The sequence below is a fragment of the Oncorhynchus masou genome, chromosome 29 (genome assembly GCF_036934945.1).
Source record: "Oncorhynchus masou masou isolate Uvic2021 chromosome 29, UVic_Omas_1.1, whole genome shotgun sequence".
Taxonomy (NCBI): domain Eukaryota; kingdom Metazoa; phylum Chordata; class Actinopteri; order Salmoniformes; family Salmonidae; genus Oncorhynchus; species Oncorhynchus masou.
Genome location: NC_088240.1, coordinates 83,780,352 through 83,802,225, shown reverse-complemented (window position 1 = coordinate 83,802,225; position 21,874 = coordinate 83,780,352). Strand labels below are relative to the sequence as shown.

The window sequence follows — 21,874 nt, the reverse complement described above, 5'->3', positions numbered from 1 at the left end:
ACAATCTGTAACTTTAATTTCCAGCCAGAAGTGCTGCTCCATAACTTATTGGTAAACTGTTGGGATGGGTCATGTGACATTGTGGTCAACCATGACCTTCAACAGACATCCTAGGTACCTTGGCTTTGCCACATCGCACCAGGGTTCCCATGAAGGCCACATTGCTGCGGGAGGTGATGTCATTGTTGGTGGGCTGGTGGGACGTGGACTTGGAGCAGGGCGTGGTCTCTCCCGTCAGACTGGACTCATCCACTGATAGGTCAGTTGCCTGGGAGAGAGAGAGGTGAAAGGGTTGCCAGTCACTTCAGTAATTCTTTTGCTGCCAGCTTTTTGTTGTTGAGTAGAGCTAGTGAAGTCTCACCCTCTGCAGATCTGTGTTTATGTGTAAGAGTGAGGACAGTATCTTTTACAGCTTCTGAACAGGTGTGAGTGTATAACATACCTCAAAGAGTCGTAGATCAGCCGGGACTCTCTCCCCAACAGAGAGACAGACCGTGTCTCCAGGGACCAGCTCCCGAGCCAGCATGCGCTCCAGATGGCCTTCCCTCACACTAGAGGGGGGAGAGATGGAGAGAGACAGAAACGGGGAGAACAAGACAGAGCGAGACAGAGAGCGAGACAGAGAGCGAGACAGAGAGCGAGACAGAGAGCGCACGAGAAGAGAGAGAGAGACAAACGGGGAGAACGAGACAGAGGACAAGATAAAGAAAGAGCGAGACAGAGAGCGAGACAAGAGAGAGACAGAAAGTGAGACCGAGAGAGAGGACAGTGAACTGAACTGTAATCAGCAATGACCATGCTAATGCTACAGTATGCAAGCTATCCTGCACTATGCTAGTTCCACCACCAGCATGGGCAACAGCTTGTAGCAGCCTGGGGATATGGAAGAGAGTGTGTGTGTGAGTATTTTGAGGGGAGGGGGGGGGGCTTGTGTTTGAAGTGCAAATCTGTCCCTCTGGATCCTGTTTGAAGTGGAAATGACATCCATTTCTCCATGTCCCCTTTACACTTCTTTCAGGAGGCACCAGTGTTTTCTTTATCCCAGGATATGTGCACTACGTCTATGGGAGTGACCATGGTCCTACGCTGCTTCCACTGTCATGTTTGACTGTCATTCCATATGTAGATACAATTAGTGATGGCTGAGTAAGAAAAACATAGCAGAGAGCAGTGGGGCTGAGAGAAGCAGTGCTCACCAGTGGCATTCTGGAGGCACAAGTTTCCCCAGCTCTTCAAGGGACTTCTCGGAGCGGTATTCCTTCAGAGAAACAGAGCGAGCATAGCTGAAACAACTCTCTACGAATGTCTTTGATCAGTTCTCATGCCCCTCATAAATGATGGAACAGCAATGCATTTCCAATGTTCTCTCTACGGAGACGAGCCCCACACACACACACACCCGTCTGTTCTGTTCCCACTATGATCTATTTGGCATCTGGCTTTGTGCTCTGAGAATACACCATGACATCTGCAGAGAAACACACGGACTGACTCCCTGTCACAACTAACACAGTTCACAGAGTGAAGGCAAATAAAGAACTCTCACCTGGACAAAGGCAACTGTAACCACTATTATAATGGCCTGTCAAGGAGAAAAAGAGAGAAGGGAGAGAGAGAGATATATAATAGGTTAGCGCTTAACTTTCCATTGAGATGGGGGAGAGAGAGAGAGAGATATAATAGGTTAGCGCTTAACTCTCCATTCTCTGTAGTACCCAGTCTAATCCGTTGTCAGACACATTTCTGGAGCACCATGGAATTACTCACATTACTAAATGGTATACTATAAATAACCTGTGTGGTGATGGGGTTCCTTACCACTGTGATGCTGATGGCATCATCAAACTGGTGCATGAGCACACTGATGACAGCAGAGGCCAGTAGCAACATGATGAGAGGATCCTTAAACTGGGGGAGGGAGAGAGGGAGAGAGAGAATGCCATCATTGAGCTGCTGCACTGCACGATCAATACAAATGTTCCACATCTGATGTGATCCGTAGTGACTTGTGTGACTGAATGAGTGAGTGTGTGACTATATAGAAGAGACACCGAATAAGGGTCTCTGTACAGAGAAAGTCAGAATTCCATTCATTTGTTAAACAAGGTCCTGGAAGCTGCCGGAAGGTTGTCACACACACATAAGATATACTGTATCTCAATGACACAGTAATACTTTCAATGACACGGCAAACCTCCAACACAATCAGAAACTACATCTCCTCTACATGTGAAACCTCTCTGGCAGGCAGAGCGAGAGTAATGGCTGAATGTAGCCTGGTTCCTCTGGCAAACAGAGAGAGACAGAGACACAGAGAGAGACAGAACGAGAGAGTGTAATGGCTGAATGTAGCCTGGTTCCTCTGGCAGACAGAGAGAGAGAGACAGAGACACAGAGAGAGACAGAGCGAGAGAGAGAGTGTAATGGCTGAATGTAGCCTGGTTCCTCTGGCAGACAGAGAGAGAGAGACAGAGACACAGAGAGAGACAGAGCGAGAGAGAGAGAGTGTAATGGCTGAATGTAGCCTGGTTCCTCTCTGGTTTCTTCCTAGGATCCTGCCTTTTTAGGGAGCGTTTCCTAGCCACCACGCTTCTACATCTGCATTGCTTGGTGTTTTGGGTTTTAGGCTGACTTTAGAGGCGAGGGGAGACTGACTAATCTACAAATCACCTTGCATCATAAATAACTACTTAATATTATTTGCAGATCAGTCAGTCGGTCACAAATGACCCATTATACATCATGGCTTTGATGCTCTCAAATACAGCCACTGACTGCACAGTGGGAGTACAGGTCCAATCTGTCATGTCTGGGCAAGACACTAATTAGCCAGCCAATGGCGCTGTTGCTCCCTTTGCCAGGATAATCGAGGCGGCAAGTCTACAGTAATTGTGTTCAATACTTACATAGGGGTTCAAGGAACAAGGAACAAGATCAGGTAGGAGTGACAGTGTTTGATTAAAGGCCTCCAGAGCCCTGGTTTCCTGGTTACTTCTGACAGGAACAAGATCAGGTAGGAGTGACAGTGTTTGATTAAAGGCCTCCAGAGCCCTGGTTTCCTGGTTACCAAAGACAGGAACAAGATCAGGTAGGAGTGACAGTGTTTGATTAAAGGCCTCCAGAGCCCTGGTTTCCTGGTTACCAAAGACAGGAACAAGATCAGGTAGGAGTGACAGTGTTTGATTAAAGGCCTCCAGAGCCCTGGTTACCAAAGACAGGAACAAGATCAGGTAGGAGTGACAGTGTTTGATTAAAGGCCTCCAGAGCCCTGGTTTCCTGGTTACCAAAGACAGGAACAAGATCAGGTAGGAGTGACAGTGTTTGATTAAAGGCCTCCAGAGCCCTGGTTTCCTGGTTACCAAGACAGGAACAAGATCAGGTAGGAGTGACAGTGTTTGATTAAAGGCCTCCAGAGCCCTGGTTTCCTGGTTACCAAAGACAGGAACAAGATCAGGTAGGAGTGAGTGTTTGATTAAAGGCCTCCAGAGCCCTGGTTTCCTGGTTACTTCTGACAAGAACAAGATCCCCCTATAGGCCCATTACCTTCCTAAATGCTGACATCACACTCTGGGACTTATCCTGTACACACAATTACCTCTGTAGTCAGTAGGGCTCCCTGTAGTCTACTAGCATCTGGAATTCAACTGCTCTACCTTTCACATGAATTAACACAAGGACATCACAGTCTTTGACCAAGTATGTACCCACTGTCGGCCTCTCAGAGAGATGGATTCAACACCACTATGTACCCACTGTCGGCCTCTCAGAGAGATGGATTCAACACCACTATGTACCCACTGTCGGCCTCTCAGAGAGATGGATTCAACACCGCTATGTACCCACTGTCGGCCTCTCAGAGAGATGGATTCAACACCACTATGTACCCACTGTCGGACTCTCAGAGAGATGGATTCAACACCACTATGTACCCACTGTCGGCCTCTCAGAGAGATGGATTCAACACCACTATGTACCCACTGTCGGCCTCTCAGAGAGATGGATTCAACACCACTACGTACCCACTGTCGGCCTCTCAGAGAGATGGATTCAACACCACTATGTACCCACTGTCGGACTCTCAGAGAGATGGATTCAACACCACTATGTACCCACTGTCGGCCTCTCAGAGAGATGGACTCAACACCAATAGGTACAGTGCTTTTTAGAGCGCAGTTTGATAACAACAACGTGATAAATGACTCTTCACGCAACCAGTTTATCCTTTGGGATGCTAAAAATGATTGAAAATCTGTAGCGGCAACGAAGTGCAGTGACAGGGGAGATAATGATGATGATGATGCCAAACTAAAGCCTTGTACTGCTTTCTCACTTTGCTGCTAAAAATACTGGTGAGAAGATCACACACACACACACACACTTTGGATCTGAGCTGATAATGGTATCATCCAAGAGACAAGGGAGAGATGGAGCTGATGGTGGCATCCTCCAGGAGACAGGGAGAGATGGAGCTGAGCTGATGGTGGGATCCTCCAGGAGACAGGTAGAGATGGAGCTGATGGTGGGGTCCTCCAGGAGACAGGGAGAGATGGAGCTGAGCTGATGGTGGGGTCCTCCAGGAGACAGGGAGAGATGGAGCTGAGCTGATGGTGGGAGCCTCCAGGAGACAGGGAGAGATGGAGCTGATGGTGATGGTGGGAGCCTCCAGGAGACAGGGAGAGATGGAGCTGATGGTGGAATCCTCCAGGAGACAGGTAGAGATGGAGCTGATGGTGGGATCCTCCAGGAGATAGGGAGAGATGGAGCTGAGCTGATGGTGGGAGCCTCCAGGAGACAGGGAGAGATGGAGCTGATGGTGATGGTGGGAGCCTCCAGGAGACAGGGAGAGATGGAGCTGATGGTGGAATCCTCCAGGAGACAGGGAGAGATGGAGCTGATGGTGGGATCCTCCAGGAGACAGGGAGAGATGGAGCTGATGGTGGGATCCTCCAGGAGACAGGTAGAGATGGAGCTGATGGTGGGATCCTCCAGGAGACAGGGAGAGATGGAGCTGATGGTGGGGTCCTCCAGGAGACAGGTAGAGATGGAGCTGATGGTGGGATCCTCCAGGAGACAGGTAGAGATGGAGATGATGGTGGGATCCTCCAGGAGACAGGGAGAGATGGAGATGATGGTGGGATCCTCCAGGAGACAGGGAGAGATGGAGATGATGGTGGGATCCTCCAGGAGACAGGGAGAGATGGAGATGATGGTGGGATCCTCCAGGAGACAGGGAGAGATGGAGCTGATGGTGGGATCCTCCAGGAGACAGGGAGAGTACCACATTGCTGCTCTGTTCTGTACAGATAACCTGCCTGACTGGCACAGCCCAAACTAGTGACAGATTAAAGACCAGAATGCTTGTAGCTCTTCACTCAGTGTGTGTGTATGTGTGTGAGTGTCAATACTGCTTATGACAGATTTCACACACACACACGAACAAATTTGCTAGCGAGACTGGACCATCTCTGGTAGTTCAGTTACTCAGTAAAGGCATGTCAGGCATAACACGGAGGAGGAATCTCATCTGACAACAGGGGAGGCATCTGATCTGACAACAGGGGAGGCATCTGATCTGACAACAGGGGAGGCATCTGATCTGACAACAGGGGAGGCATCTGATCTGACAACAGGGGAGGATCTGGCAACAGGGATCTGAGGGGAGGCATCTGATCTGGCAACAGCATCTGATCTGACAACAGGGGAGGCATCTGATCTGACAACAGGGGAGGCATCTGATCTGACAACAGGGGAGGCATCTGATCTGACAACAGGGGAGGCATCTGATCTGACAACAGGGGAGGCATCTGATCTGGCAACAGGGGAGGCATCTGATCTGACAACAGGGGAGGCATCTGATCTGACAACAGGGGAATCAGGGGAGTGGGGGAATGGCACCCTCCCAAGTCAGACGATAGGGAGGGATGAATACAATAGTGGTGAATGATTACCGTGATTAATATTCTCGATAATTGTTCTATGTAATCTTGAGTAGTGCCCTGTACTGGGCAGTACTGCCTTTCTATGGACGCTGACCCTGTCACCTAGGGGAGTTAGGTTTGGGTCTTAAGCATTTTGGGACAAATGGTGTTGAGAAAATACCATAAAATATGGAATGGAAAATGGTGCTACTGATAACCAGATCAGAGGCTGTTCTGGTTCAATCTGGCTAGATCCAAAGTGCCTCTGTAATTATGATCAGTACTTAAAAAAAATATATATATACTTTAAAAAAAAGGATTTCCCCCTGCAATTTAAACCAACCAAAGCTCCGAAGTACAGCAATGGCTCATGGCATAATTACGCATTTTTCGATATGTTTCCATGGCAACAGGAGGGTGCATCTCACGTCAACCACGTGATGAGTAAGTGGCTGATCTTTCATCTTCAGCAGGGTGTCAAAGGGGGTGAAACAAAGAAGGAACAGAGAGGAAGTGAGAGAGGGGAGCGGGAGAGAGAGACGGGGGAGAGAGAGGGGAGAGGGAGAGCGGGAGAGAGAGGCGGGGGAGAGAGCGGGTGGGGGGAGAGGAGGGGGAGAGAGAGAGAGCGAGAGAGACAGGGGAGAGAGCGGGAGGAGAGAGAGAGAGCGGGTGGGGGGGAGAGAGCGAGAGACAGGGGAGAGAGAGCGGGTGGGGGGGAGAGAGAGACAGGGGAGAGAGAGTGGGTGGGGGGGAGAGAGCGAGAGAGAGGGATGGGGGAGAGAGAGCGAGAGAGAGGGATGGGGGAGAGAGAGACAGGGGAGAGAGAGCAGGTGGGGGGGAGAGAGACAGGGGAGAAGAGAGAGCGAGAGAGAGGGACGGGGGAGAGAGCGAGCGAGAGAGAGGGGGAGAGAGGGTGGAGAAAGGAGAGGAGGGGGGGGGGGGGAGAGCGCGAGAGAGGGGGAGAGGGGAGAGAGGGGGGGAGAGAGAGAGAGGGGGGAGAGAGAGGGGTGGGGGAGAGAGAGAGAGAGGGGAGAGGAGAGGGGGGGAGAGCGAGAGAGAGGGAGAGAGAGAGAGGGGGGGGGAGAGAGAGAGAGAGAGAGGGGGGGGGAGAGAGACAGGGGAGAGAGAGAGAGAGAGGGGGGGAGAGAGAGGGAGAGGGGGGGGGAGGGGAGAGCGAGAGAGAGAGAGAGAGAGGGGAGGGGGGGGGAGAGAGACGAGAGGGGGAGAGAGAGAGAGGGGGAGGGGGAGAGGGAGAGCGGGAGAGAGAGAGGGATGGGGGAGAGAGACGAGAGAGAGAGGGGACAGGGGAGAGAGAGAGGTGGGGGGAGAGAGAGGGGAGAGAGAGCGAGAGAGAGAGGGGATGGGGAGAGAGAGCGAGAGAGAGGGGATGGGGGAGAGAGAGGGAGAGAGGGATGGGGGGAGAGAGACAGGGGAGAGAGAGCGGGGGGGGAGAGAGACAGGGGAGAAGAGGGGGAGCGAGAGAGAGACGGGGGGAGAGGGAGCGGGAGAGGGGAGGGAGAGAGAGGGGGAGAGAGAGGGGGGAGAGAGAGAGGGAGGAGAGAGAGGGGAGAGAGGGAGGGGAGAGGGAGAGAGAGAGGGGGGAGAGAGGAGAGGGAGCGAGGGAGAGAGAGAGGGGAGAGAGAGAGAGGGGGGAGAGAGAGAGAGGGGAGAGAGACGGGGCGAGAGAGAGGGGGGAGAGAGAGAGGGTGGGGGAGAGAGCGAGAGAGAGGGGGGGGAGAGAGACGGGAGGGGGGAGAGAGACGGGGAGAGAGAGTGGGTGGGGGGAGGGAGCGAGAGAGAGGGATGGGGGAGAGAGCGAGAGAGGGGGATGGGGGAGAGAGAGAGAGGGGGAGAGAGCGAGAGGGGGGGGAGAGACGGGGAGAAGAGAGAGCGAGAGAGGGACGGGGAGAGAGCGAGCGAGAGAGAGAGGGGGAGAGAGAGGGTGGAGAAGGAGAGGGGGGGCGAGAGAGAGAGGGGGGGGAGCGAGAGAGAGAGAGGGGGGGAGCGAGAGAGAGAGAGGGGGGGAGCGAGAGAGAGAGAGGGGGGGAGCGAGAGAGAGAGGGGGGAGCGAGAGAGAGGGGGGGAGCGAGCGAGAGAGAGGGGAGAGAGAGCGGAGAGGAGAAGGTGCAGCATCCCTCATTCTCTCCATCTCTCGTGTAAAGGAGAAAAACAGCCTCTCAGGGCGGCAGCTCTATATTTATCCGACCGCTCATCACTTTGCTTCTGGCCATGGAAGACAGAAACCAGGCAGAATAGAGCGGCCCAGTTTTTTTCCTCCTCTTCTCTCCCTCCCTCCCTCCTACCCCAGAGGACACTGGGAGCTTTTGTCCTTGCAAAAGAAGTCAAGAGCAATCCAAAAGCGGGGCGGAGGAGGACAGCAGGTGATCTGTGATATTTCACATGTACTAAACACTACAGCATGTAGGGAGCTGCTTCTGAAACCTGAATCCCTACTGCAGCTTCGGCTTCAGCACTCGCTGGAAATGTCTTGTCAGTGGTGGGATGCTGTGCTAGAACTCCTGTATCAAAGCCAGGATGTATCAGGTGTGAGGGTGTTCCCCTTTCTGCTTATTTAGGCTTCACACACATGTACTACAACGCTATAATAACGGTATGAATCTCAGCTTTTGGTAGCTTCCCTTCACTCTCCAGGGAGTTGTACTTTTTCAGCTTGACAAGACATTTGTAGTTCTATCCTTCACTCTCCAGGGAGTTGTACTTTTTCAGCTTGACAAGACATTTGTAGTTCTATCCGCCACTCACCTGGGAGATGTACTTCCTCCAGAGAGGCTCCTCCTCATTGATGTCGAACTCATTCCAGCCATGGTAGGCACGGCGACGGGTGACCTCACTGTGGGTCAGGCCGTACTGCAGGTCAGCCTGAGGGAAGGAGCATGGTTACCAACAACAACGGTGTCAGGTGACTAGCGTGTGATGATGAGATGAGGGGCTCACCCTTCAGTGTGCTGGTGCTGTTTGACAGTTCAGTGATGCTGACTAGGCCTAACTTGTGTCACCTAGCTATCTTAAGATGGATGCACTAACTAAGTCGTCTGGATAAGAGTGTCAGCTAAACGACTCAAATGTCTCTGCACTGATGGTAATGGAATAAACTGTTAGTAAATTGTACATTTGTCACTGTGCCATACGGACCTGCAGGACACACGTTACTTCGTTCACTGGTAATTCACTGGCTTTTTTTGAAGTTAGTACTGGAACCATGGTCTCATCTTCACATTGGGGTTGTCTCTCAGAAAGCTGCAACAGACAGACAATAACATTAGGAGAAACAAGACATATCCATTATCCTTGTATATAGCCCCGGTATTGGTATTTTATCGTGTTACTATTTCCCTTAGTTTATTTAGCTAATTTTTCTTACTTTTTAAAAACTCTGCTTTGTTAGTGAAAGGCTGGTAAGTAACCATTTCACAGTCAAGTCTACACCTGTTGTATTGCACATGTGACAAACAATTTGATTTGATTTAACACAATCAAAAATGTAATCCCTTGCATATTTAGTGTAGTCCAGGCAGCATGATGCTAAAACTACACCCACAGAGACTAGATGGTAGCCCTTCTCATCACGCCATAGCCTTTGCTATATCATAGCTTGAAGATGAAGGCTGCACTTCGCTCCACTATGCTGATGTTCTCTGAAACTGGAAACACTTATCTCCCTCACTAGCTTTAAGCACCAACTGTCAGAGCAGCTCACAGATTACTGCACCTGTACATAGTCCACCTATAATTTAGCCCAAACAACTACCTCTTTCCCTACTGTATTTTATTTATTTTGCTCCTTTGCACCCCATTATTTTTATTTCTACTTTGCACATTCTTCCATTGCAAATCTACCATTTCAGTGTTTTACTTGCTATATTGTATTTACTTTGCCACCATGGCCTTTTTTTGCCTTTACCTCCCTTATCTCACCTCATTTGCTCACATCGTATATAGACTTGTTTATACTGTATTATTGACTGTATGTTTGTTTTACTCCATGTGTAACTCCGTGTCGTTGTCTGTTCACACTGCTATGCTTTATCTTGGCCAGGTCGCAATTGTAAATGAGAACTTGTTCTCAACTTGCCTACCTGGTTAAATAAAGGTGAAATAAAATAAAAATAAAAATGTTCTGCCATTAGGTCAGATGTTCTACTGACCCCCAGGTTCACCAGGCAGCCAAACAATATCACTCATACGATGTCACCGAGATCAGGCATACCAGGACTAAGGCACAAACATGTTTCATGACAATCAACAAATCAACAGCTTTTTTGTGATCGTTTTTTCAAAAGACAAAAAAAGCATGCTGGGAAAAAGAGTACTTCACAGCAATGTACCATGTGCCAACTGGTTGCAATGCAGAGCTAGGTTATCTAATCCATCAACTGTGGTCCAGCAAAAGGCAGTCTGCTGTGCTCCCTCTGCCAACAGACAGTCAACAGCTGTGGTTACTAGTCAGCCCTCCTCCTCAAACAAACCATCTCACTCTGTTACCGCAGAGAGGATTGTAGGCAGGCGATGACACAGTAACCATATGACAGGCAGGGGGATGAATGACCTGTTCTGTGCCTCTTCATCTCCCCCGGCCGCACCTCCTGGTCCTGCCCGTAACATCTACTGCTAAAAAGGTATCCAACCAACATCTGTCTGTGTGTCTCACAACTCCCCCAGAACAACCAAAATCACACTCCCTCTCTCCTCTCCGCCATTTAGATGAGACAAAGTATCTTACATAAGTAAGGAGGCTGGAGTGATCTGTTAGCCGGAGAGGATTCCATCTAATTAAGAGTGACAAGAGCTTAAACCTGGATCCGATTCTCTCTGTCTGTCTCCCCTCATCTTCACTCCACTCCAGTGTAGAATAATGAATGAAAAGGTCACACTTCTTTCTGTGGAACTGAAGACCTCTAGAAGAAAAGCTGTAGAGAAGGAGAGGGCCTAGAGGCATGGAGGAGTGAATGAGTAGAGAACCCTCGCTCCTCCTCATCCTTCCTCTCTCTCTACCATCTTCCAACCGCTCTTTACTGCTCTCTCTCTTTAGTCTTCCCCTACTCAGGTTCTGACAAGAGGCAGGAATTCCCCCTCTACAGGGTTACTCATTTCCTGGCCAGCCAGATAGTCCTACAGGTCTTCCAAACAAGTTGTGTTCTCATCTATAGATTTAGAATAATGAGGCAAGTCAAAAACCTACTGCTCGATCAATCAAAAAAAGCTAACAAAACAAACGTTTATCTATTTTACACAGAAAGACACTATAGTTAGCTGAATGAAGAGATTAAGTGTCCTTCTTATACCAGGGGAACATCCCCAGAAAGGGTTTGCATTCACTTGGTGTAATATAACCTAACAGACACATACAATTGAATACACCCTAACAAACACACAATCTATCAAGGCTCTCCAATAGTGCTGAGCAATGTCTTTTAAACAACTAATTGACCTGTCGTTTTTTTCTGTGAGCTCAATGCACACATTGCACAGTTTCTCTAGAGATTAATCAGATCCAAGTCTGAACCGTGCGATGTAATAGGGGGTTGTAGTTTCCCACAGGCCAATATTCTACATAGTTTAGAGCATAAAACATGGTAATTAACTACAATGACCATAATCCATTGCTCATCTTCTTGTCCAGTCTGTGTTTATTTTACGCCTGCTACAGGAGAAGAATGCACTATATAGAGAGCCGCTGTTGCATCGCGAGGTATCATCTAAGTGATTGATAGTTGATAGTCAGCAGTCATTAAAGTATGTCTTGTTTACTTTGAATAACTACTCAAATATCTCTAGAGATGAGATGACTTGGAATGAAATAATAAAGTCCTCAAATAAAAAAAGTGTAACATACACTAATATTTTATTAAAGTAAAGTGTTGTGAATAACTGATAAGCAGTAATGGACAGTCACTAAAATCATGGGACTTTTATTAATTGTTTTATTCTGTGTTGTTACAGCATTTCAACCCACATAATGCATAGTGCATTTAATATTGTTTAAAAAAAATAAAAACCCTTGATTATTATTTCTTTTAATTCGAACCGAAATCGAACAGACCCCAAAAAGCACTAATCACTCAGCACTACTCTCCAACCCTGTTCCTGGACAGCTACCCTCCTGTAGGTTTTCACTCCAACCCTGTTCCTGGACAGCTACCCTCCTGTAGGTTTTCACTCCAACCCTGTTCCTGGACAGCTACCCTCCTGTAGGTTTTCACTCCAACCCTGTTCCTGGACAGCTACCCTCCTGTAGGCAGTGGCAAGTTGATACCGTGAGAAAGGGGCTTTGAAAGAAAGATGAGGGTGGTGATAGAGCTAGGTTACTGCTGTATGCTGACTCACCTTCCCCTATGCTCACTACCAGCTTCTTAGTGTAAACACAGAGTCAAATCAAACAGAAACAGAGCTACATGTCAGCGTTCCTACTCTCGCTTCAGAACAACTGTGATTAGGAAGACAAAGGAGGAAGGATTTTCCCTACTACAATTTGATCACAAGTTAATTCATCCTCTCCATCCTGTGTCCCTGACTGTGTCAATCCATCACATGTCACTCCACATCCCCTTGTCAATCCATCTTGTTGGAGACCCCTGCCTTAAACTAACCCTACACGGACACAGTGACAGACTAACCCTACACGGACACAGTGACAGACTAACCCTACACGGACACAGTGACAGACTAACCCTACATGGACACAGTGACAGACTAACCCTACACGGACACAGTGACAGACTAACCCTACGGACACAGTGGCAGACTAACCCTACATGGACACAGTGACAGACTAACCCTACATGGACACAGTGACAGACTAACCCTACACGGACACAGACTAACCCTACACGACAGTAACCCTACACGGACACAGTGACAGACTAACCCTACACGGACACAGTGACAGACTAACCCTACACACAGTGACAACCCTAGTGGCAGACTAACCCTACACGGACACAGTAGACTAACCCTACACGGACACAGTGACAGACTAACCCTACACGGACACAGTGACAGACTAACCCTACACGGACACAGTGACAGACTAACCCTACACGGACACAGTGACAGACTAACCCTACACGGACACAGTGACAGACTAACCCTACACGGACACAGTGACAGACTAACCCTACGGACACAGTGACAGACTAACCCTACGGACACAGTGCAACAACAGTGCTGTTAATTTGACTAAACTTTCTAACCCATTGGCAAACCTCATTTAGGCTATGTTACCACCAAGCAAACAAAGAGAACTCAGTAACCTAGCCCACAGAGAACTCAGTAACCTAGCCCACAGAGAACTCAGTAACCTAGCCCACAGAGAACTCAGTAACCTAGCCCACAGAGAACTCAGTAACCTAGCCCACAGAGAACTCAGTAACCTAGCCCACAGAGAACCAAACACACAGATGCAATCTGTCACACACACACATGGTGTTGGGTCCAGGTCCATTATAGGACCAAGCAGACCAGGGTTCAAATGCATAGGGTATTTAAATAGTTGTATTTAAAAATATTTAAAAAGTGTCTGTGTATTTGAGTATTTTCAAATACATGCCCAAACATCAAGTTTATTTACAAATACATTCTAATATTCAAATACTTGTATTTTCAAACAGAAAATATCTAAATACTTACAAAATGTCTTTATTGAAATACCCTAAATGGTATTTAACCCCTGGTCTGTTTACAGTAGTGCATTCATCATAAGGTAGCTAGGTGAGAGAACAACATACTACAGGTGTTGTTTCCTGGTCCAGGTCAGTCATTATCTTTGTAAATCAGGCTGCTACCTGTCAATATAAACAGGTTGAGTGGCTGAATCACAGTCTGGGGAATCTGTTTCTCCCTCTTTCTCAAGCAAACAAATAGAAAATCAGTGGCCTATCACACAGAGAACCAAACACACAGCTGCAAATGGTCTCACACACACCCTCTCTCACAAAAAGACAGGCTAGACTTGACAGACTGCACATACTATTATAGGTGTAGTTACCGGGTCCGGGTCCTGGATGGCCATTATCGTTGTAGATCAGGCTGCTACCTGTCAATATCAACAGGTTGACTGGCTGAATTAGTTTGTCTTTCAATCTAATAAGAGGCAATAGGTACAATCGTAGTGTTGTGCTTCCACAGGGTCTGATCTGAACATGGTCAACACACGCCCACTTTAACACACGCCTACTGAGTAGCCATAGGGTGGAGGAGCACCAGGATCAAAGAGGAGCAATCAGCTCAAATATGGAAAGGAGAGATCAGATGAAATAAGACCTGTTGAGAGGTCAATGGAAAGGAGAGATCAGATCAAATAAGACCTGTTGAGAGGTCAATGGAAAGGAGAGATCAGGTCAAATAAGACCTGTTGAGAGGTCAATGGAAAGGAGAGATTAGATCAAATAAGACATTGTGAGAGGTCAATGGAAAGGAGAGATCAGATCAAATAAGACCTGTTGAGAGGTCAATGGAAAGGAGAGATCAGATCAAATAAGACCTGTTGAGAGGTCAATGGAAAGGAGAGATCAGATCAAATAAGACAATGGAAAGGAGAGATCAGATCAAATAAGCCATTGTGAGAGGTCAATGGAAAGGAGAGATCAGATCAAATAAGCCATTGTGAGAGGTCAATGGAAAGGAGAGATCAGATCAAATAAGCCATTGTGAGAGGTCAATGGAAAGGAGAGATCAGATCAAATAAGCCAGGAATGGAAAGATCAGATCAAATAAGCCATTGTGAGAGGTCAATGGAAAGGAGAGATCAGATCAAATAAGACATTGTGAGAAGTCAATGGAAACACCACACGAATGCAATATAGTTCAAGAGATGGCCAGGAGTTTTTGGAACACTACAGGAATCGAGCTGGGCGATACGGAAATAAATCCATATCGCAATAAATTGCCCTGAATTGATGAGATAACGATAAATAGAATAATAGGTTTATAACATTTTTATGATGATAATGATATAAATGATATACTAGTTTGCTGGTTGTAGCCATCAATTGTCCCATTAACAATCACCCATATTAGTAAACTTACTTCATTTCAAACTTCAAATGTTTCTAGTATAGGCTCGTAATGAACAATATCAGCAAAATGCCTGCGGTAAGTGATCTGTGTTGATCATTTTTGGTTTACCGTCCCAGCTCTATACTGGAATGTTTTGTACTAACAGATACAAGTATTATTATCTGACATTGTCCAGATGTTCCAGGTAGAGGGAAGGAGTGTGCAGAGAATATTTCAATAATAGCTAGCCAGGCTAAGATGCTATGCTTTCATAGTGACTCAGCGAAACATAGAAGCCATGCCAATGAACAAACAAAGACTGCTCTTTGCACCGACAAGAGGGCTGCTGGGGACTGTCACTGTTACTTGTGGGTAAGTCTGCAGTCAAGACAGAAGAGGAGACAGAGAATGGAAAATTCCTACAAATCGCATGACTTCCGCTTGTTTCCACCCAGAACAATGCTAGATGCTAGAGGTCAACCGATTATGATTTTTCAACGCCGATACCGATTATTGGAGGACCAATAAGGCCGTCATTGAAAATAAGAATGTGTTCTTAACTGACATGCCTAGTTAAATAAAGGTATAAAAAAAAATATTTAAAAAATATTGGAAATCGGAGCCCAAATACAGATTTACGATTGTTATGGAAACTTGAAATCGGCCCTAATTAAATCGGCCATTACGATTAATCGGTCGACCTGTACTAGATGCTATTGTTAAAAAAACACAATAGCATGGGCGTTATAACATTTACCGTCACATCAGTGTGAATAATGCTGTGTGCCAACTGATGGGTGTGCCAGGTAAACAGGCAAACAATGAAGATTGTAGCCGAACTCTTCAGCCTATGAACGAGCTCACCTTGCAGGTCATTCTTAAGGATTTGCAAAGAAAAAAACATTTTATCCAACATTTTCTACATAGCAAAACACTCCTATACACAACACAGGGGCACAAAGAGAAACTGTTGAAAATGACAGGGATCATTAATGTTCTGACCTTGCAATACAGAGGCAGGGACTCAGGTGCCCTTAAGAAAGGCCTTATTATGTCCTTCTGCAATGTGTTCAGAGGGGCCATTGTTGAACAAGACAACAGCGATTGAGATACGCAACCTGACAAGGGTTTCAGAAAAAGCCTACCCATCACCTACTGTAGGAAGTCCCTGGCTTCAGCCCACCCATCAACTACTGTAGGAAGTCAATGGCTTTAGTCTACCCATTACCTACTGTAGGAAGTCCCTGTCTTCAGCCTACCCATTACCTACTGTAGAAAGTCCCTGGCTTCAGCCTACCCATTACCTACTGTAGAAAGTCCCTGGCTTCAGCCTACCCATTACCTACTGTAGAAAGTCCCTGTCTTCAGCCTACCCATCACCTACTGTAGGAAGTCCCTGTCTTCAGCCTACCCATCACCTACTGTAGAAAGTCCCTGGCTTCAGCCTACCCATCACCTACTGTAGGAAGTCCCTGGCTTCAGCCTACCCATTACCTACTGTAGAAAGTCCCTGGCTTCAGCCTACCCATTACCTACTGTAGGAAGTCCCTGGCTTCAGCCTACCCATCACCTACTGTAGGAAGTCCCTGGCTTCAGCCGACCCATCACCTACTGTAGGAAGTCCCTGGCTTCAGCCTACCCATCACCTACTGTAGGAAGTCCCTGGCTTCAGCCTACCCATTACCTACTGTAGGAAGTCCCTGGCTTCAGCCTACCCATTACCTACTGTAGGAAGTCCCTGGCTTCAGCCTACCCATTACCTACTGTAGGAAGTCCCTGGCTTCAGCCGACCCATTACCTACTGTAGGAAGTCCCTGGCTTCAGCCTAACCATCACCTACTGTAGGAAGTCCCTGGCTTCAGCCAACTACTGTACCCATCACCTACTGTAGGAAGTCCCTGGCTTCAGCCTAACCATCAACTACTGTAGGAAGTCCCTGGCTTCAGCCTACCCATTACCTACTGTAGGAAGTCCCTGGCTTCAGCCTATCCATTACCTACTGTAGGAAGTCCCTGGCTTCAGCCTATCCATTACCTACTGTAGGAAGTCCCTGGCTTCAGCCGACCCATTACCTACTGTAGGAAGTCCCTGGCTTCAGCCTACCCATTACCTACTGTAGGAAGTCCCTGGCTTCAGCCTATCCATTACCTACTGTAGGAAGTCCCTGGCTTCAGCCTAACCATCAACTACTGTAGGAAGTCGCTGAAGTAGTTGAGCGGCCTTTCAGGTTATGTCGATATAGGACTCGTTTTACTGTGGATATAGATACCTTTGTACCTGTTTCCTCCAGCATCTTCACAAGGTCCTTTGCTGTTGTTCTGGTATTGATTTGCACTTTTCACACCAAAGTACGTTCATCTCTAGGAGACAGAACGCATCTCCTTCCTGAGCGGTATGACAGCTACGTGGTCCCATGGTGTTAATACTTGTGTACTATTGTTTGTACACAAGTCAACTTAGTGTATGTAAACTTCTGACCCACTGGAATGATACAGTGAATTATAAGTGAAATAATCTGTCTGTAAACAATTGTTGGAAAAATTACTTGTGTCATGCACAAAAACTACAGTTTGTTAACAAGAAATTTGTGGAGTGGTTGAAAAACAAGTTTTAATGACTCCAGCTAAAGTGTATGTAAACTTCCGACTTCAACTGTCGGTAATATAACCATGTGTCGAACAGAAACAGGTGATGACAAATGTTGATCTGTGGTGCAAATGATTACCGTCTGCTTGAGGGGCATGAAAGTAGTGTGCTGCTGAATCTAGTTAGCACACGTTCTATTAATAACCTCTCGGACACTGGGCAGGGTCTGCTGGTCCAGTGTATAGACTCAATGCCTGAGGGCCAGATAAATGATTAGACCACAGGCTATTACCGTCCTTCTCCCACCCTGGATAACTCACCCAGAACTTTTTGACTGGTATATCAGATGGCAAACATTTAATAGTGAATTGTGGTGTAAATTCTCTCATGGATATAGATATAGAACACATTGGACCTCTGCAAGCAAATGACTTAAATGTAATGCAAAATGTAATGTAATGTACTGCACAAGTTGACTTTTAACTTAAAAAGTAGCTCCAGACATGAATTTTCAAATACCCTGGTATAAAGTAGTTGATGGGTAGGCATAAAGTACAGGTCAAATAGTTCATGATGAAACCCCACCTTTTAAGAATTTAACTTCTCACCCCCCCCCTTAAATGATTTAGTCACTTTGTAAAGTGGCTGTTCCACTGGATGTCATAAGGCCATTTGTAAGTCGCCTTTTAAATGTAATGCAAATGTAATGTAATGTGCCAGTTTCCTCCAGACATGCTTCTTAAGTCAAATAGTTCATGATGAAACCAAGAGTCTCTATGTGCCACTAAAACATAAAAGCCTGATTGGTGGAATGCTGCAGAGATGGTTGTCCTTCTGGAACGTTCTCCCATCTCTACAGAAGAACTCTGGAGCTCTGTCAGAGTGACAACTGGGTTCTTGGTCACCTCCCTGGCCACTGTGTTCTTGGGGACCTTCAAAACTGCAGACATTTTTGGTACCCTTCCCCAGATCTGTGCCAAGATGCTATCCTGTCTCAAAGCTCTACGGACAATTCCTTCAACCTCATGGCTTGGTTTTTGCTCTGACATACACTGTCAACTGTGGGACTCTATACAGACCAGTTTATGCCTTTACAAATCATGTCCAATCAATTTAATTTATCACAGGTGGACTCCAATCAAGGTGTAGAAACATCTCAAGGCTGATCAATGGAAACAGGTCGCACCAGAGGTCAATTTCGAGTCTCATTGCAAAGGGTCTGAATACTTATGTAAATAAGGGAATGTTTAAATGTTTTATACATTTGCAAAATGTTCTAAAAAACTGTTTTTGCTTTGTCCTTACGGGGTATTGTGTGTCCATTGATGAGGATTTTAATTTTAATTTAATCCATTTTATAATAAGGCTGTAACATAACGTGGAAAAAGTCAAAGTCAAGAACGCACTGTATATACGGTATCCCACCAAAGCCTAACACAAGTTCTTGGTGCTGCTGTCTGGAACAGGGGTCTGGAACAGAGGTGGGTTTATTAAAAGGCCACAGTGAGTGACAGCAGTCAGGCTGGGAAAGAGAAAGACAGGACTGGTAATAGAGACATGTCAGTCCACAAGGGAGTGGCAGAAAAAGAACAGAGAGAGAGGGGGGGGGTACTGTGATTAGACAGGTGGTAAGGGGTGGATTGAAGGATTGTGAGAGTGAGGATAAAGCTGCACAATTTAAGCTCTAAAGACATGGAGTTACAGGGAGAGAAGATGGACAGAGAGATGTGGTGAGCGCAAGAGAGGGGAAGAGGGACAGTGAGAGCGAGAGAATATGGTGGGCCTGGGGAGGTGAGAGAAAAATAGAAAGAGGACAGCGAGAGAGCGAGGACAGAGCAAAGAGAGCGAGGACAGAGAACAGAGCAAAGAGAGCGAGGACAGAGAACAGAGCAAAGAGAGCGAGGACAGAGAACAGAGCAAAGAGAGCGAGGACAGAGAACAGAGCAAAGAGAGCGAGGACAGACAGAGCAAAGAGAGCGAGGACAGACAGAGCAAAGAGAGAGGACAGACAGAGCAAAAACAGGGAGGGGGCTTGGGCAATGGCTGTACCAGTCCCGCCTCCCGTTTCACTTTGCCACCACACCCCTCTCCCTCCCTTTGACAGGCAAACATAAAGAGCAAACACACTAACTCCATACCTATTCCCAACAACACGGATACAGCCCCCTCCCTGCCCGGCATCCTATCTGGACTGAATAACTTCACAGGTTCAAGGATGGTTGACTTTATTATAGGTGCCTAGCTGCCTACTATTTTGCTTTTGTAACCATCCAATGACGCTGTGTTAACTTATCACCACGGCAACTTGCAAAGAGCAGATTTCATAACACTGCATCGAAGAATAAACACAGGTGGTAGCCTAGCATACTCAACTGAACAACTTGAGTTACAGTGGGCATTGACACAGCCTAGTTCATTTTAAGGATACCATTCTCATCCTAAACAAGTAAAAAATGTTTTTGACGTTAAACAGAAACAATGTTTCTGTCTGAAATGCTCTGGCATTACTCACAATATTTTGCAGTGGAAATGAACTAAACCACTTTTTATGATGTCTGTGAGATGAGGGCACTTGGTCTAATTTTTCAGGACAAGTGATTATCTTAGACACCCACTGTAGGCTATGGCTGTTAATGCCTGTTTCATAACTATTTAATTATATTGCGTAAACTCATCACCAAGGCCACATGCACTGAGCAGATTTCATAATACTGTCTCTCTTTACATCAGAGAACAAACACCCTGACTAACCTGGTACATGACCCTCTCAGAAACACCAGGTAGCTTAGTCTACTCAACTGAATCAACTTCAGTAACAGATGGCATGCATACTAGGGAAGGTCATTTCTGGGACATAATATTCTTATCCTCCTCCACTAAAGAAAATGAAGTTTCCCACACAAAGTAGTGCATGTGTGTGTGTTCGCAGTGTTTCCCCTACATGCATTTAGCGGATGGTAAAATGTTTTCAGTTTAAACTTCAAAACGACTAAAACCAGATATAAATTATGTCAAAAATATAATTGAACAATATATTTTTAAATAAGATTGTCTCTGAGAACTAACAACACAAAAATTGTTAAACTAGACATTCAGGGAGAACCTAAAATGTAAAAAAAAATGTAATGGCATGGGACCCATGCCCCCCACTGATTTTGTTATAATGTTTAAGTCACTCAGATAGCATAGGAACATGACATAAGCCATGGCAAAATTAGATTTAAAACAGAAACATGTTGTCTGCAAACAAGAGGAGGGCTGTGGTTAAAACATTGTGAGATAGGCTAATCAAAGTTCAAAAAGGTCAATATATACTCTTGTCCATCGTTTATAGGCACAGTTATTAACACAGGTCTAGTTTATATGACGTTATTAATCAATGTAAATGGTGCACACACCAACACGTACATCTAGCTATTGCCAAACTGGTCATTGGAAGTGTTGCAAATGTGCAGGCCTAATTATAAACACAGTTTAGCTAAGTACACAGTCTAAATGCATCACAAAAGTATTTATATACATTAGCAAGGCAATTTTGAAGCTACAGCACTTAGCCTAGTCTGCAGTTGGCTTACTGTGCATGCCACGCTAGTTGAACATTTTTCTGTTGTAGTAATGGGTGGTCCTCTTTGACCCCAGAGGCTCTCTCTCTGAGAAAGAATAGCATGTTTGTTGATAATGATACACTTCAGGTTGCTCTCTCTCTCTCACACACTCTCTCTCTCTCTCATGTAGGCTGTCTGACTGTGAATGACTTGATACACACATGCAGCCCCATTCAAATGACTATGCATGTATGTGTGTCTGTGTGTGTGTAGGCTAATTGTTCGTGTTTGTTTACATGGCTGGTTGCATTGCCATGCTGGATTCTGAATTAAATTCAGTCAACATCCCCTGAATTAAATTCAGTCAACTTTATGAACCTGTCAGAAACAAAAACACAATGCTCGATAACAACGACACCGTGAACACTGAATGCAACAAGGCTTAGCCAAAGCTACACCCTCGTGGTTAGTGTGTGTTGTGCTATCTAGGTCATTGCTCTACCTACTATTGCATTGACACGTTTTATTGATCAGCAAAATTCAACATGTTGTTTAGTTGCTTGCAAATAGATTTGTTTAACATTGTAAGAAGAACAAAACTATTCGTGTATTTAAGGTAGTATCACCAGGGGGTTAGTAACATCGCCGTTCCGTGCTAGCGGAAAACGACAGCAATAAAGTGGGCCGGCCAGGGCAATATAACGCTAACTTTACTTTATATAACCGTCATAGATAGCTATGAGGATATGGTTGTTGGGCTATGGCAAACTACAAGCTCTTGTAACTAGATAGCTATTGTTGGTTTTGTTG

General features: G+C 46.3%; 1 protein-coding gene across 1 annotated transcript in view; it reads right to left on the bottom strand.

Annotated features, from left to right (window-relative positions):
* The window catches only part of atp2c1 (ATPase secretory pathway Ca2+ transporting 1), a 33,934-nt gene extending 19,938 nt beyond the window's left edge, over positions 1 to 13,996 (bottom strand). The window contains exons 1-8 of the mRNA XM_064946609.1: positions 13,906 to 13,996; positions 9,072 to 9,176; positions 8,682 to 8,798; positions 1,819 to 1,908; positions 1,547 to 1,582; positions 1,197 to 1,258; positions 443 to 551; positions 119 to 268 (exon numbers count right to left, since the gene is read on the bottom strand). Of these exons, the coding sequence (XP_064802681.1) occupies positions 119 to 268; positions 443 to 551; positions 1,197 to 1,258; positions 1,547 to 1,582; positions 1,819 to 1,908; positions 8,682 to 8,798; positions 9,072 to 9,176; positions 13,906 to 13,947 (711 nt within the window). The 5' untranslated portion in view covers positions 13,948 to 13,996. The remainder of the gene's footprint in view (positions 1 to 118; positions 269 to 442; positions 552 to 1,196; positions 1,259 to 1,546; positions 1,583 to 1,818; positions 1,909 to 8,681; positions 8,799 to 9,071; positions 9,177 to 13,905) is intronic.
* Between the last annotated feature and the right edge of the window lie 7,878 nt (positions 13,997 to 21,874).